This window comes from Pseudoliparis swirei, chromosome 23, assembly GCF_029220125.1.
Source record: "Pseudoliparis swirei isolate HS2019 ecotype Mariana Trench chromosome 23, NWPU_hadal_v1, whole genome shotgun sequence".
NCBI classification, from domain to species: Eukaryota; Metazoa; Chordata; class Actinopteri; order Perciformes; family Liparidae; genus Pseudoliparis; species Pseudoliparis swirei.
The window spans coordinates 9,206,378-9,222,767 of NC_079410.1; the positions used below are offsets into that span (position 1 = coordinate 9,206,378).

Sequence of the window (16,390 nt, forward strand, 5' to 3'; positions counted from 1 at the left end):
GTAGTGAACATGTCTTACTTTATATTCAGACAACCAGCCTCATCAAAGCAGCCCTGCACACCTGAGTCTAATCATCCACTAATCAGCCTGTAATTGGTTTCACACCTTCTTAGACACTATGGTCTGATGAAGTTGAGGAGGATTCAACCACATTTGAATCTGTGAAAACTGTTCACACTTATATGCTTCATTACTTTTTTCTTTGGAAATAAAATATGTTAAACTAACTAAAAACGGTATAATTAAAATACATACAGAAATGCAGTTCAAACAATAACCCTTGTGTGGTGTATTTTAAATTCAACACAAACTATTTTTTCAAAATATTCTGATATTTACTTCATCCCAATTACAAATATAAACAGCATATATGGTTATTTTCCTTTTACCTTTGTTAGATACTATTGAGGAGTTATTGTGCTACATTCTCACTCATAATTTAACTGCCATAAATATTATTTGTCATTTGTAATAAGTTTGGTTGTATATTATTATTTGTAGGCTACAACTCGTTTTGTTGAATATTGGTTTGTTTTATTTTGCATTTAATGGGAACTATTTGTGTCCTATGTTGCTCTGGAACGCATTTGGTTGCAACCATCTCAAAGAGACATGTGGTTGTAGCTAGTTTCTAAGAAGTGTAAGTAAGCGAATCATAAGTATTTAAAAAGTTTCCCTCGTGGTTGTGTGCAGCCAGTGAGGTACGTTCTTTATGTTTTGTGTTCATTTTTGTGGGAGAATCAAAGCTGCAGTCACACCGAGATAAAGGCCTGTGATTGGCCCACACTTTACCAGTGGTTCATCCAAATATTGTTTAGTGGTATGCAGTTGGGCCCACTGAAATTATTGATCTGGCACACCAAAACCTAAAGCCGTAACTGATATCAATTCTAACATGCTGTTGTAATTGGCCAGCTAGGCAAGTCGAGAACTAAGTTCATGAGCATCAAGGAATCCCATTCTTATGTACTGGTTTCACTGTTATTAGCAATGATCTGATGTATAGTGATAGTTGAACAATCCAGTTGTGTTGCATACAAGGAATTTTATTCAAGTTCATTTTCTGGATGCCATCTGGTTAGAGTTATTCCCCAATGCTTCAAAAATATGTATAGATCCTGTAGTCACAAGGTATTCATAAAAAGGTTGCCCCTAAAACAGATCAGGACTTCTCCCTTTCAACCAGAAGGTCTCACTCTTCATAAGACGAAATATTCTGCCTAAAACCACATCTTTATATTTCTGCACTGAAAATATTTAGTTCCAGTTCTTTGTGCATTGCAGGAAAACCATGAAGCAACAACAAACAAGTAATACATTTAAAAAGCAAATCATTTATTATATTTTAGAGTCATTTGTATCTGAAAAGGTATTTTCTGTTGCAGTTGACTTTTGGTCACATCTACAGCAAACTGGACAGTCGAGGGTTGACATGGGGTTTTCATCCAGCGGTTCTCCCTTTAATTCCACGTCCACCTCGGGAGATTCCTTTTCTAGAAGGGCAGAGACCTTCACACCATCCCCACCTGTAATTGAGTGTCGGTTTTAATTGCCATTTAACATTTGGTTCTGCTTAGAATCTAAAGCCTGAACCGCCACCTCATCTGGTGTAGAATATGAACCAAGCAGTCTCTTCTCAGCTAGAAAGAAATCCATCAACAGTTTCTTTGCAGAGCAACAAATGTGCCTGAACATTTCAACATATGGGTCAAGAATTAAATCATGCAATTTTGAGTTCAACTCACCAACGTTATCATTTATTCCAAGTCAATGCCTGCCAAACATTGAAGGTCTTCTGATTTTATTCAGACGAGGAAGCTCCTTCACAGGTACTGGCCCACTGGTCTGCTTGGCTGGCAAGACACTCATCGGGCCCACTCGTGCCGCCTTTTCCCACACTAAAGAATTAAAAGTCAAAAACAATGTATAAAGCCTTGCATTGTATTTTCCAAGCAGACACATTTCTATAAGGAACCCAACCTGTATTGGTTCTCTGTCCACTCCAAAACGGTTCAGGTTCTTCTGGCTTCTCAAACCTACGAGGACCAAACTTGCCAGGGCTGCTCAGCTTATTGTGACTTTGACAAGAGCCACATAAATAGTCATTACCATCAGCTGACCTCCATCTGAAACGCAGTTACAATATTCACACCCTCATTTACTCTGCATTTTTCTATGAGTCACATTTTGTGCTGAACTCTTACCTTCCATTTATAAGACTGCATGCCTTATTTGGTGCCTCTGCATCATTTACTGGTACAGCATTCAGGTGACATGTGATGTAGAGCTGTGAGAGGAAAAAAGTTACTGTGGGAAAACAACTACATGTGTAATAATGACTTTATCACATTAAAGTAGAGCTTCACGTCTTCTCTGTCCTCATGAAATTTAAAGGCATCAATGGTCAAGTGGAGCTTGTCCTCCTGTGTCCTGGATAAGAAGTGAGACCTAGAACCTGGAAGCTCAGAGTCAACCAGGCACCTGTGAAGAGAAGGGAGAATTTAGTCTGTTCTTCCAGTAGTGGCTGATCTTCCTTCAATACAGTTGTGGTTGGGCAAAGACCAGAATAATGCCAATTAAGGAGTCTAGAAACAAAACACTCTAGCCAACTAAAATTAATGTATTTAACACCACAACCCAACTTCTCAGTTTCCCATTTGTAGTCTTCAGAATTTGACATCACTTGAGGCAAGTGATCCGCCTTCACACGGCGTTCTCTGGAGCCATAAAAGGCTTCACACATGCAGTAATCTTCCAAGCGCTTACCCATTTTCAACAAAGACGTATCTCGGCTCAGAGGATACATCTGGGGAAAGTGTCGCCACACAGCTGCTCACAAACACTCGGAGCCCCGTGTGATGTCCAACTCGGACTGAGGCTTCGATGGAGATGGGCTCGCCGAGGTAAAACACATTAGAGCCTCTTCGATGAAGCCAGTCATCTGCACAAATTAAAAGTAAAATAAATATATGTAGTGACCACAATTAAGTCAAAACATGAGCAATGATCGAAACCTACTTGTCATAATTCTCAAGTCAAATGGTAAAATTTCCTCTGCAGCTTGTGGAGACATGAAGGGGATCCAGGTGGGCATGAGTGAAGAACTGGACAAACTGTACTTCCTAAGAAACAGAACAGGATTTTTTAATAAAATGTTGACAGTGTTTTCAAAAGATGAGCTTTGAGACAAACCTTTCGTAATGACATTCAATTGGAATTACAGCCTCATCCATTCGAACCACCCCATCTGGAGAGGCCACAGGAGAGTATACGAGCACGTTTGTGTAGACCAGTGTGTCTTCAGTCATCTGTGGAGCGTAGTTGCATTTAAAACTAGTGTAGTTTGAATTAATTTAATTTAAAAAAATGAATCATTACCTTTTGTTTGGTGCCGCAGTCCACGAGTTTAACAAGGATTCTGTACTCATCTCCTGAAAATATTGTAGCTCTACAGTTGTCATTGAGCTCCACTCCAAGGCGTAATTCAGCACCATTGACAGGAGCTCCAACTTCAAACATGTCAGCTTGGATAATAATCTCCAATGAGTCTGGATGGCAGGTCACTCGGACAGTATTCACCTGCTCTGGTTCCTCAGATGGATCCTTTGCTTGCAGAGCGTGTTGGGAGCTCCTTGTGAACTGAGGACTTTGAATTGAAGCATGTTGAGTGTAACCTTTGGGAGGAAATGCAGAATATGACCTGAAACACAGTCCAATCAGGAGGAGAACAAAAAAACACGAGGTCTTCATAGCACTGAAGAACAGCAAACTGGTTCAGATTGTAAACTGTCTTCCTGCCTGACCCACTAAGCAGCACAATACTCTGAGTAGTGAACATGTCTTACTTTATATTCAGACAATCAGCCTCATCAAAGCAGCCCTGCACACCTGAGTCTAATCATCCACTAATCAGCCTGTAATTGGTTTCACACCTTCTAAGGCTCTAGAGTAGACCAAGGTCTGATTCATTTGAGGGGGATTCAACCATATTTGAATCTGTTAAAACATTTCTCAAATATTTGCTTTTATTGTTTTATTTCTTTTACATTGGAAATTGAAATATGTATTACACTAACTAAAAACTGTATACAGAACATTTATAAAAAATACAGAAATGCAGTTCAAACATTAACCTTAATAACCTCATATTGTTGTTATTCAGATTCTCTCATCCCTACACGGCAGGCCTAAAAACACCCTTGAACAGGACAGTATTGGCAATACAGTACTGTCTAGTGGGCTTGGCCGATTATCTGATCCTTTGTTGTCACTGATTTTAGAGAAAACAACTCAAAGAATACTTGTATCTTCAGGTAGTACACCCCGTGGTGAGGAATGTACCAAACTTTGCAATCCCTGCGACCGAACTGCCCAGTGGGTATTTCAAGTTACTTTCATGAAGACCTTGTATTTATGAAATTCTTGATTTGGCTTTCAGCGTCAAACTCATGCCGTAGTGGTCATCTACCAACTTTGCTGACCCTGTAACTAGTTGCATTACCTGGTGATCCTATCGGAGTTCATTCTTCTCATCACAGCTTCTGATAAATCCGTATTGTACTGCTTGACCAGAAAGGCTGAGATGGCCAACTCATTTTGCAGTCTCTGCGTGCTGCATTTGAACCCTTCTGTGGCAGATTATATAACCGCGATGAAACAAGTGTCCCAAAATAAATCCAAGTAGTCATAGTATACAGAAAATACTCCTCTCTACCTCCATCTGCCTGATGGCTCATGCCTACCAACTATTCATACATCATGTTCATTGAATGCATTTTAACTCTGTCCTTCTGTACACATGGCATCTAGTGCACCTGTCCATCCAGGAGAGGGATCCTCCTCCGTTGCCCTCCTAAAGGTCTTCCATTTTTTCCCCCGTGAAAGGCTCGTTTGAGAGTTTTTCCTGATCCGATGTGAGGTTCTGGGACAAGGATGTCTGTGTACAGATTATAAAGCCCTCCGAGGCAAATTTGTAATATTTGAAAAATGGGCTACACAAAATGAAGTTAATTTTAGGTTTGGAAACTGGACAGCTGCGAAAAGGTCAACACCAGAGAGCTCACATGTTTTTAAATCTGTTCCCCTTCTGAAGTTTGGATTGTGGCATTTGAGAGTTGGTTTGACTGAAGACAGTAGAGTCCCAAATTTAAACATTATAGTGGTTAGTATACATCACTCCCTGCCAGGCACGTGCACAGATAGAGCCCTAGTGGTGCTCAAGCACCAGCCCCTTTGCCCTGGATGAGTAAAGTGCCCTTTTTGCTGGAGCTCACTTTTTTAATTCTTCAGTATTTAAGAATAAAAGTTACTCTCTCTGTCATCAAGTCCCCCCAAATGTGTTTTAATATCCGACGGGGCATTTATTTGAGTTATTGTGAGAATTTCGCCCCGACATGCTCCGCGACGCTCACGAGCCCCCCCCCCCCCTCTCTTCCCCGTGCCCCTCCCTCCTCCGCGCAGTGCTCCTCGTGCCACTAAACGGGTGCACCTCCTTCTCCTCTGACCAGCAGCACCAGACAAACACAGGGCTCTCAAGTTTTGAAGACAGGCAAGAGTGAGAGTTATAGAACACAGATGATAGTTGAAGTATTGATTGAATACACATTGCCAATGACTTTCCTTTTAGCGTTTTTTTCAGCGTGATAAATACGATGTGGCGGGAGTGTGTGACTTAAGACTGAAATGCGTGACACTTGAGAGCCCTGCAAACAGATCATGACGGTGTTTGTCCCCTGATGTTTTGTGATGAATCAACCACAACATTAACGCTGCTGAAAACATGTTTTCACAACTGATCCGACATTTCCTAAAAAAATAAAACTCCTCACGAAATCCGTGATTTCAAAGCCTTGTCCAGCTGTTTAGACGTTAGTTATGTTTCGAGAATATAGAGAGTTCTTATTTCGTTCTATTTAACAGGGGCTTGTCTAGGATTTGCATGGCCAGACTGAAAAACAAATCATACGGCCTCTTGTTCAGAGGGCCGGGCCAAATGTGGAGGCCTTAGTTTGAGGACCACTGCTCTTGGCTGTTAATGTCTATCAATACCGCTCAATTTGAAAATGACGTAAGAGGGCAATACGGATCCGTATCAGACCAGCGAGGAGGGCAATACGTGGCTGGCATGACGACCCATTAGCCAATCAGAACGCTTGTACTGTTGTTACTATATAATAATTCATCTTTATTCATAAAGAAAATGTAAGCTAGTGGTCTGATGCTGCCCAGAGGAAATGCAGGTTGAGGACAGCATCATCAGTGTATTGTTGCTTATGCTTCAACACTGTCAAAAAAATTTTTTGGCATTGGGTGCCTTTTTTTGGGGTTTGAGCACCTGCCCCGCAAAATGTCTGTGCACGTACCTGCTGTTGGCCCAGGAGGAAACAGTAACAATACAACAACTTTAAACCTTTAGAAATATGAAGAATATTAAGTTGGTTGCAAATACAGTCCATTTTTATTTGTGCATTGCAGGATAACTGCATCAACAGCAAACTATACATTTAAAAGAAGTAGATTAGTCATTTTCTGTTGCAGTTAACATTAGTCAGATCCACAGTAAACTGGACAGTCGAGGGTTGACATGGGGTTTTCATCCAGCGGTTCTCCCTTTAATTCCACGTCCACCTCGGGAGATTCCTTTTCTAGAAGGGCAGAGACCTTCACACCATCCCACCTGTAATTAGAGTCAGTTTGAATTGCCATGCAAATGACATTTTAAAATCTCAATTCCACTCAGAATCTAAAACCTGAACAACCACTTTGTCTGGTGTGGATTATGAACCAAGAAGAAGTTTCTTCTCAACTAGAATAGAGACCAGTTTACTTTGAGCACAAAAAAATAATGGTCTTGAACAGTCAACATATGGGCCAAAAAATTCATCATGCAACTTCAACTCACCAACTTTGTCATTTATTCCAATTCACTGGCTGCCAAACAGTGAAGGTCTGCTGAATTTATTCAGACGAGGAAGCTCCTTCACAGGTACTGGCCCACTGGTCTGCTTGGCTGGCAAGACAATCATCGGACCCACTCGTGCCGCCTTTTCCCACACTAGAATAAATAGACCAAAACCATGTGAGGCCTTGCATTGTATTTTCCCCAATCATGCACGTTGATATAAGGAACCCAACCTGTATTGGTTCTCTGTCCACTCCAAAACGGTTCAGGTTCTTCTGGCTTCTCAAACCTACGAGGACCAAACTTGCCAGGGCTGCTCGGCTTATTGTGACTTTGACAAGAGCCACATAAAAAGTCATTACCATCAGCTGACCTCCATCTGAAAAGCAATTAAAATATTCACACGCACCCTCATTTACTCTGCATTTTACTTTGATTCACATGTTGGGATGATCTCTTACCTTCCATTTATAAGACTGCACGCCTTATTTGGTGCCTCTGCATCATTTACTGGTTCAGCATTCAGGTGACATGTGATGTAGAGCTGCAAGATGAAAAAATAAAAATGTTGGAAAACAATCTAATGTGATCAAGTATATGCATGTAAAGTAGAGCCTCACTTCTTCTCTGTCCTCATTATGAAACTTAAAGGCATCAATGGTCAAGTGGAGCTTGTCATCCTGTGTCCTGGATAAGAAGTGTGACCTAGAACCTGGAAGCTCAGAGTCAACCAAGCACCTGGGAAGAGAAGGGAGAATTTAATCTGTTCCTCCAGTAGTGGCTAAATGTCCCTTAAATAACAACATTTATTTTATAATTTGTAGTCTTCAGACCCAACTGACATGACATGACTTGATCCGCCTTCACACGGCGTTCTCTGGAGCCATAAAAGGCTTCACACATGCAGTAATCTTCCAAGTTCTTACCCATTTTCAACAAAGACGTATCTCGGCTCAGAGGATACATCTGGGGAAAGTGTCGCCACACAGCTGCTCACAAACACTCGGAGCCCCATGTGATGTCCAACTCGGACTGAGGCTTCGATGCCGATGGGATCGCCGAGGTAAAACACATTAGAGCCTCTTCGATGAAGCCAGTCATCTGCTCCAAAAAAATATATATATATACACACAAATAGTGATGGAAAATAAATCAAAACGTTAAAAAAAGACCGAAACCTACTAGTCATAATGCTCAAGTCAAACTCCAAAATTTCCTCTGCAGCTTGTTTAGACATGAAGGGGATCCAGGTGGGCATGAGGGAAGAACTGGACAAACTGTACTTCCTAAGAAACAGAAAAGGCATTTTTAATAAAATGTTGACAGTGTTTTCCAAAGATGAGATGTGAACCAAACCTTTCGTAATGACATTCAATTGGAATTACAGCCTCATCCATTCGAACCACCCCATCTGGAGAGGCCACAGGAGAGTATACGAGCACGTTTGTGTAGACCAGTGTGTCTTCAGTCATCTGTGGAGAGTAGTTGCATTTAAAACTAGTCTAGTTTGAAATAATTTAATAGAAATAAATGAATCATTACCTTTTGTTTGGTGCCGCAGTCCACCAGTCCAACAAGGATTCTGTACTCATCTCCTGAAAATATTGTAGCTCTACAGTAGTCATTGAGCTCCACTCCAAGGCGTAATTCATCACCATTGACAGGAGCTCCAACTTCAAACATGTCAGCTTGGATAATAATCTCCAATGAGTCTGGATGGCAGGTCACTCGGACAGTATTCACCTGCTCTGGTTCCTCAGATGGATCCTTTGCTTGCAGAGCGTGTTGGGAGCTCCTTGTGAACTGAGGACTTTGAATTGAAGCATGTTGAGTGTAACCTTTGGGAGGAAAAGCAGAATATGACCTGAAACACAGTCCAACCAGGAGGAGAACCAAAAAACACGAGGTCTTCATAGCACTGAAGAACAGCAAACTGGTTCAGACTGTAAACTGTCTTCCTGCCTGACCCACTAAGCAGCACAATACTCTGAGTAGTGAACATGTCTGACTTTATATTCAGACAATCAGCCTCATCAAAGCAGCCCTGCACACCTGAGTCTAATCATCCACTAATCAGCCTGTAACTACATTTTCTGAAAGCAAAGACCTTTTTCCCGTTATCCCTGTGGTCGCCTGTGCTCCTGCTCACCTGTTCCCACTTACCTGTTACTCGTTTCTTTTTCATACCAGCCCAGTTACTTTATTCTTTATTGGTTTGTCTTCATTCAGTGTTGCCTTTTCCATTTGATTTAAGTTTGGAAGCATTTATCAAATGATTGCATAGTTTCTGCAGCCTCCTATGCTTTCTGCATTTGAGTTAATCCATTACTTGCTCTCGAGATCAGATTAGACAGTTGAGTACAACATAGTTTGTCAACAAAGTTATAATATAGTATGTCATAAAGGTATTTGTATAGTAAGTCTTAAAAAATTAATAAATGCTGTAAAAAAGTTATTGTATTGTAGCTCAAAAAACATAAAGAAGTCATAATATTAAATTCTTATGATATTTGTGTCCCATTTAATGGCATACTATTACATTTGTATTAAATGATTATAACTTACTCTACTGAGACTTTTCATTACATTTTGGAAGCATTCCCTTTATACATAAAGGGTGCATCCAGAAAGTCTGATGCTTAACAACCCAAGAGAAAGTATTTAAAATTCACTTTGACAATCTTGCCGTCGTACCAACGGCAGTATTTCAACAGTGCTTACAATGAAGTCCTCTTCCTGCTTCGCGGTGAAGAACAATAACTACATTGAGTTCACAAAGTCTCACAATAGACAGAAGGAAATGGGAGGAGTACGACATGACTGCGCTTTGGTCGATCTTATCGTGTGTTTATAACTGAAAAGGCCATGAAGATGAGCTTGGCATGCATTCTCATTTTTATTCAGCTCTTTGAAGGTAAGAACATTTTTACTTTTTTCTCCCGTCTAATTCAATTTTATTTGTTATCTTTACTGGGAGGACTATCCGACCAGTCGTGGGGCTTTGGTTTCCAGCCATGCTCGCTGCTCCGTGAGGCGTCAAGCAACCTAAATGCTTCCGACGACATGCTAACAATGACCAAATGCTGATGTTTATCAGGCATAATGTTGAGCATGTTTGCAATTATATCAATACCAGCTAATCAGCACTAAACATTCTTGTATTTAATTATAGAAATATGTTTAGGTTGTATTTAAATTCTCCACATAACAATAAGTTTTGCTATGTTTAACCCTTGTGTTGCCTTCAGGTCAATTTGACCCGATTCAATGTTTCACCCTCCTGTTACCTTTATATTTACTAACATATTTTACCCTTGAGGTCAATATGACCCCAGCTATTAAAATCTCCAGAAAATTATTAGAATTAATATTGTTTTCCAAGTTTAAGTGTGAGGTACTTTATGTTTGTTTGTTGACTCCCGAAACAACACCGACATTAAACATTGAATCGGGTCAAATTGACCCGAAGGCGACAGGAGGGTTAAATATTGAATCGGGTCAAAATGACCCGAAGGCAACACAAGGGTTAAGAAATAAACATGTGGTTACGATGCTGCAGTCGTTAGCCGACCCACAGCGAGAAGGTCCTGGGTTCAACCCCACCACCTGACGAGGGCCTTCCTGTGTGGGGACGGTGGGTTCTCCCCACGCGCCAGAGGAAACAGTGAGACATTGAGATATTTCAGTCTGGACCAAAATGGTTGACTGACCAACATTGCCGTCCAAGGCTATGCTGCTCGCAAGACGAAAGGCCGTCGTTCTTGCGAGACTTTTTGGACTAAAAACGGTTTCCCCCCTCCAGCCTCTGCAGAGTTGATCTTCAGGCAGCGGACAGAGAGCCAGTCACTGGAGCTCTCCTGTTCCCCTCAGCAGGAGCACAGCACCCTGATCGGCCTCCACCTGTTCCACCGCAGCGCCCAGAGCCAGACCACCCTGCTGTCCATGGCCACGGGCGGCGGGCTGAGGGTCAACGCGGGACACAGGGGGCGTCTGCAGCTCGGCGGAGGTCTGCACTCCCTGCAGGTCAACGTGACCTTGAACCTTTTACAGCGCAGTGACACCGGACTCTACACGTGGGAGCTGAGCTACGGAGTGGAGAACAGCTCTGACCGGATCCTCCTCAGTGCTCCAAAGGTTTTCTTGTTGGTTGAAGGGACAGGTATGTGGTTCAGACCCCTCGCCATACACCGTGCTCAAGTTAAACCCAAGTACCTCCATGCAGATTGAAATGTGTGTGTGTGTGTGTGTTTGTGGTGCAGGGAGGTCATGCCAGTGCTCTCCCAGTTACCCTCCTCTGCTGCTGACCATCTTTACAGTCGTGGTGCTTCTTCTACTCACACTCAGCTGGCTGGCCATTGAGAAATGTGTAAGTTTTTACATTTTTAACTACATTGTTTTTTTATGATGTGATGCAACAATGCACCCATGTATGACAAACGGTATGCCTCCTCGTGTCCTCTAATTTTGCAGTATTTCTAAATGACGCACTCACTTAATTTTCAGGCTTTTCAACGGCTGTAAAAAATGAGTTGCACAAGTTAGTCATATTGAGTTCAACAGTAATGACTGTGTCAGCTTGAATAAAGGCCTGACAGACATCTGTTCGAGGGAGCTAGTTCTCAAAGCAATTTAATTACTGCTGGGATTGTTGGTGCATGACTCACACAATCTGACATTAAGCCGAGTGGCAAAGGGAAAGATTCTCCAAATTAATATGAAAAGACAGAAAAGAGTCATCAAATGTGGACTCATCAGTACCGACTGACAGACATACAACATATCTGTCCAGCAAGGGTACAAACTACACCTTAAATAACGACCATCAATGACAATCATACTCGTAGCTGTAGTTTAAAAAAAGAGAAGAAAAATAACATTCCAGAGTTCCCGTAATCAGTGTAAATTTGTAAATGTGTTATCATTTACTGTATAATCCCTTTATTGTGTGCTATTTTGCTGACTGAGCCTAAACCAGGCTCAACTTTGCCACTCTGTGTCCTGCATCTTACTATAAATGTACTCTTACTCAGAAGAGGGGTTTTAAATCCCCAGCAGTGGGTGGACCAGAACTAGCCGCAAGACATGTTTAGAGTGAATTGTTACATCCAATCCAGACATTTTCCATCCATTCATTTTGGTTTTCCCCTTTTTATTTTAAAAATGATCAAGTCATGCAGATCAGCTGCAGCATTGGAGGATACCATTTGCTTTTCTAAACTAAAAGAAAAAACAGGAGCACAGACAGTTCGTTACAAGAGGATTACAAATATATTCCTCCATTCAACGTAAGTTTTTTTTCTCATCTGAAAGAAGAAAGCCCCAACATACATCAACGTCATCTCAAATGGCATTACTCTGTTGAACATGCATTAGGATCGCCAGCTAAGCTACAACAATTAATTTATCAATTACGTGAGCATAAGACTGGGATCATCGCCGGCTCGTCATGTTGCAGTTTACATTTTTTCCCTCATTTCATTATTTTATCCTATTTGTGTGAAATTGTCAAGCGTTATTTGCCAAATGTATTGTGTGAGGTCACAGTGAAGTTATGTGCTGTAGGTGAAGGCGAGGCATCATCACAGAGCGCAACCTCCGGTTCCTATCTATGAGGAAATGACCAGGAAGGAGCAGAGTATGGGGGTCCCCCAAAATAACCCTGAAGCCCCCTCGCACCTGGAGGAAGTCAACTTCCCGGTGTACGCTAACCCCAACATCCGACAACCACAGGACAACTACTACGCCTGTCCCAGACAGCTCGCCCTCAGAGCCTGACGTGCAGCTAGAATTGACAGGAAATGACATCAGCTCTACAACAAGTGTGAGGCGACTCCCATCCAGGACGTAAAACACATATTTTGGTTTGATGGAACAAATAAAAAAATTTTAACAGCCAAGAAAAAAATGCTATTTTATTAATATTTGAAAGAAGCTCCATAGTTCATGAAAACATTTGTTTCGGTGCATGTCATTTAACGATCACATTCTATGAGGAAAAAGAGATATAGAGAGAAAAAATAACATTACAAGCCACTGACTTTTCATTAAATCTCAGTACAGACATTTCTACTCAATATTCAAAAAAAGAAAAAAAGGCAAAAAAAGGAGAGAAAAAAGCAGCCGTAATCCCACATCACCCCCCCCCCCCCTCTTAAAAAATAAACCTAACTGAGAAAAGAAAACCCTTGAGGGTGACAGGCTAGAATCCCACAGTGCTAAAGAGTGAGACGCTCATTGGTTTTAGGAATACACAGCATGGCGATGTAGCGCTAGGTCTGAATCTGAATTGAGGGAAGGAAGCTGGAGGCAGAGGGCTATACATGTATCACCTCCCTCGCCACCCCCTTCAAAATAAAATAAAAACACATTGGATACCAAAAACCCCGGCAATAGATCAGCAATAGATCAGGCCATAACCCCTCATAACCCCCTCCCCCCCAAAAACACTTGTGCATAGTTTCATGATCCTTTACAACCAGCTCATGTTTTACAAACAAAATGTGAAAAATGTTCCATAAAAGTCTGATTTCTCTATTAATAATACCCGCTGTGGGAGAATGAGAAAGAGGAAAGAGTAATGCACAATGTTCCTGATTCAGTCAGGACGGGACCTCATTAAGAAAACACAATAAAGATTCAAACATACAGCATTTTGCATGTCATTCACTGTCTTTCATTTTTTTAACAATCAAAATCATTGACCTTTTTGTTTTTAAATGTAAAGCAATTTTAATATATAGATTTATATATAAAGCACTCAATTTTCATTTAAAGTCCATTATTTGGTTATTATGTAACTGCTACGGATTTAGAAACAAAAGGTATTTTCTCTTCCTCTGAAATCCATAACTTTCAGTGCTTAGAATTGTTTCTTTTAAATCATCCTTTTTTTTTTTTTTTACTCATCATAAAAATGTACATTAAAATGGCGTGGAGTCGGTACTCTGGAACCCTGGCCTTCCTGAGACAAGATCCACTTTTTCATGTGTGTGCAAGATAGTGAGCAATTATGTCTTTTTTTCTTTTCTTTTTTATATAAAGGAAAAATATATATAATCAACATAAAACATACAGGCTTCAGATAGTCAATGAAATCAACATGAACACAGAACAAAGAAGGTGAAACAGAACAAGACTGTTCAATCCCAGAGTTCTGAAAGTAGCGCAAGAAATATTCATTCTTTGAAGTGTGTTGCACTTTTTTTTCTCTTCTTTTTTTTTAATGGAAGCATTTGTCCTTTTTTCCCCCCAACATTCCCATGGTTGAATTCCTTTGTGTTGTTGATTTTTTTTTTTTACTCCAGAAATAAACAAAGTGTTTGTAAACCGTCAGTGGCCTTTGCAGGAAAACAAACGACGACATGAGTGAGTTGAACAGAATGAAAACAGAACGAAAGCTAACAAACCCAAAAGGTAGGCACCTCTGAAGCGAGCCCTACGCCGAGGCTCAGTCTGATGTCGTGTCCTTCAATCTCTCCGTTGCTCAGATTCGGGGGAGCTGAAGTCCTTCTCCCTAAATCTATGGCCACAGGTCTGCAAAATACTTTTTCTTTGCTGAATTTTTTTACATTTTCTTTTTATACACGTGATTTTTCTTCATCTTTTCTTCTCAGGTTTTATAGTCCGAAAAATGGTGCAATACTCAATTATGATCCATACTTTCTTGGATTATTCCACAATGAAAGCCACTAAGGTAGATACACATTACATTTTTAAAAACACACTTATTTTAGTCCTTGAGTAAACATTTACACATGAACTGTCCCCGTCTCCCCTCAGTACTTGTATCATGTTGTTCGTTTAGCTGGATGAGGGGTGAGGCCGACACTCAGTGCAACGCTAGAGGCTAGTAACAATTAACATCAGAATATAGTTTTCGACAAGCAAAAAGAAAATAAAACAAAATAAACGACAAAAGTATACTGAATTGAAAAGAACCACAAGGCGGAATTTCCTCCGCTGTAATCACGAGCTCTCATACATATGTTCACCTTATACACTAAACATTCATCCGTACAACACAGTACAAGCAGCCTTGTGCAAACACTCAAATACAACAGATGTAAATTTGTCTTTATATCGATCTTTGTTTTCAACAACACTCGTTTTTCAAATTTAATTCACTCTGAACCGATGCTATCAAAAAATCTCTGACGTTTATGAATGAGACAAAAAATCACTACAAAAAAGTGTTCACATTACATTATTGGCGCTTCTTTTGATTCAAGTATTTGTTTTCATTATTTTGTATTACTCTGATATGTTTATGATCTTGTCTTCCGGGAAATATAACGTTGAGGAGGATCCACAGGGTAAGGGCCAAAGCCAGGGCGGGTTGTGGGGCTGAGGCCAAGAGGGAAACAAAGAGATCTAGCCATATACACACACATACACCCATTATGTCATCTTGGTTGTATGCATGTATTAAGTATATATATGAACTAGCATGTGCATATTCAACCCAGACCTTTGTTTTTGTATTTTTAAGAGTGATTTGCTCATTCAACTCTTTTCGGGGCCCCGGACCCTCGTCTGATCCATGATTGAGACGCAAATATTTGCTGGAGCTCCAGTTGCCTTTAGGTCGGTGTGACTTTCAAAAAGGGAGAGCGTCTGATTTCCAACACGAGACGGGTAGATAAGAGTGCAGGCGCGGGACGCGGGAGGGGGCGGGGCTCTCAGTGCTGAGCCAAAAAAAGACCCAGGGCACATCTGAGACTTGACCTCCGTCCCAGTCACCCACCCTCCTCCTCCTCCTCCTCCTCGATTCCACTTCCGGCGCCAGTTGCTTGATTCAAGTCCAGTGTGGAGTTAATGCAACGAACAAACAGAGACGGACAACACAGGCAATAGTGATTGTTTTGTTGAATGAGTCTATAGAGCGACTCTGGAAGAGGGCGAATCCCGAACGTTTTTTAAGACTTGGTACCTAACTTGAGGTGCGCCCCTATTTCTGCCGATGCGTCGGGTCCCCGCCCAAGAAGCCAGACGAGCAGAAGTGACCGGTCTTACATACCGCTGGTCCGACCTTCAGGGTGGAGGTTCACAACGAACCCCCTGGATGCAGCTTCCCCACATGTGGCCCCGGAGAACGGGACCAGACGGGTGAGGAGGCGGCGGCTCGCAGGGAAACGGATCACGGGCGCTTCGGCCTCGGAGTGCACAGCCGAGACACAGCCGAGACACAGCCGGAACACAACCGGAACACAGCCGAGACACAACCGGAACACAGCCGAGACACAGCCGGAACACAACCGGAACACAGCCGGAACACAGCAGACACAACCGGAACACAGCCGAGACACAACCGAGACACAGCCGGAACACAGCCGAGACACAACCGGAACACAGCCGAGACACAACCGGAACACAGCCGAGACACAACCGGAACACAGCAGAGACACAACCGAGACACAGCCGGAACACAGCCGAGACACAACCGGAACACAGCCGAGACACAACCGGAACACAGCAGAGACACAACCGGAA

At 41.7% G+C, this 16,390-nt stretch overlaps 3 protein-coding genes across 5 annotated transcripts; 1 reads left to right on the forward strand and 2 right to left on the reverse strand.

Annotated features, from left to right (window-relative positions):
* Positions 1-1,314: 1,314 nt before the first annotated feature.
* On the reverse strand, positions 1,315-3,750 carry LOC130188619 (zona pellucida sperm-binding protein 3-like). The gene is made up of 9 exons (XM_056407024.1): positions 3,379-3,750; positions 3,193-3,308; positions 3,019-3,122; positions 2,767-2,941; positions 2,367-2,481; positions 2,205-2,287; positions 1,981-2,126; positions 1,746-1,898; positions 1,315-1,526 (listed from the first exon to the last, which is right to left on the reverse strand). The coding sequence occupies exons 1-8, from the start codon at positions 3,748-3,750 to the stop codon at positions 1,768-1,770; spliced, it is 1,242 nt and encodes a 413-aa protein (XP_056262999.1). The 3' UTR covers positions 1,315-1,526; positions 1,746-1,767.
* A 2,695-nt stretch (positions 3,751-6,445) lies between these two features.
* LOC130188806 (zona pellucida sperm-binding protein 3-like) lies at positions 6,446-9,361 on the reverse strand. 3 transcript variants are annotated; one of them, XR_008830655.1, is made up of 10 exons: positions 8,444-9,361; positions 8,258-8,373; positions 8,084-8,187; positions 7,828-8,002; positions 7,522-7,639; positions 7,363-7,445; positions 7,135-7,280; positions 6,902-7,054; positions 6,750-6,805; positions 6,446-6,676 (listed from the first exon to the last, which is right to left on the reverse strand). XR_008830655.1 is itself a non-coding variant. In XM_056407312.1 (9 exons), exons 1-8 carry the CDS (start codon positions 8,813-8,815, stop codon positions 6,924-6,926), a joined length of 1,245 nt encoding a protein of 414 aa, XP_056263287.1. In that variant the 5' UTR covers positions 8,816-9,361; the 3' UTR covers positions 6,446-6,676; positions 6,902-6,923. The 3 variants fall into 3 exon arrangements, 1 of the variants encoding a protein (XP_056263287.1); XR_008830654.1 differs by having other exon boundaries at positions 6,750-7,054; XM_056407312.1 differs by lacking the exon at positions 6,750-6,805.
* A 128-nt stretch (positions 9,362-9,489) lies between these two features.
* Positions 9,490-15,917, forward strand: LOC130188184 (uncharacterized). The gene is made up of 4 exons (XM_056406363.1): positions 9,490-9,815; positions 10,704-11,060; positions 11,161-11,267; positions 12,464-15,917. The coding sequence occupies exons 1-4, from the start codon at positions 9,767-9,769 to the stop codon at positions 12,674-12,676; spliced, it is 726 nt and encodes a 241-aa protein (XP_056262338.1). The 5' UTR covers positions 9,490-9,766; the 3' UTR covers positions 12,677-15,917.
* Positions 15,918-16,390: the final 473 nt, after the last annotated feature.

What these genes read in the sequence shown, in the direction of transcription:
- LOC130188806 (XM_056407312.1), bottom strand. Translation starts at nt 8,815, where the DNA reads ATGAAGACCTCGTGTTTTTTGGTTCTCCTCCTGGTTGGACTGTGTTTC. An exon ending in ACTGCGGCACCAAACAAAAG is followed by an intron (nt 8,374 to 8,443) that starts GTAATGATTCAT and finishes TACTCTCCACAG; the next exon opens with ATGACTGAAGACACACTGGT. An exon ending in TGGACAGAGAACCAATACAG is followed by an intron (nt 7,055 to 7,134) that starts GTTGGGTTCCTT and finishes TATTTATTCTAG; the next exon opens with TGTGGGAAAAGGCGGCACGA.
- LOC130188184 (XM_056406363.1), top strand. Translation starts at nt 9,767, where the DNA reads ATGAAGATGAGCTTGGCATGCATTCTCATTTTTATTCAGCTCTTTGAA. An exon ending in CTTGTTGGTTGAAGGGACAG is followed by an intron (nt 11,061 to 11,160) that starts GTATGTGGTTCA and finishes TTTGTGGTGCAG; the next exon opens with GGAGGTCATGCCAGTGCTCT. An exon ending in GGCTGGCCATTGAGAAATGT is followed by an intron (nt 11,268 to 12,463) that starts GTAAGTTTTTAC and finishes TATGTGCTGTAG; the next exon opens with GTGAAGGCGAGGCATCATCA.
- LOC130188619 (XM_056407024.1), bottom strand. Translation starts at nt 3,750, where the DNA reads ATGAAGACCTCGTGTTTTTTTGTTCTCCTCCTGATTGGACTGTGTTTC. An exon ending in ACTGCGGCACCAAACAAAAG is followed by an intron (nt 3,309 to 3,378) that starts GTAATGATTCAT and finishes TACGCTCCACAG; the next exon opens with ATGACTGAAGACACACTGGT. An exon ending in TGACTTGAGAATTATGACAA is followed by an intron (nt 2,942 to 3,018) that starts GTAGGTTTCGAT and finishes TAATTTGTGCAG; the next exon opens with ATGACTGGCTTCATCGAAGA.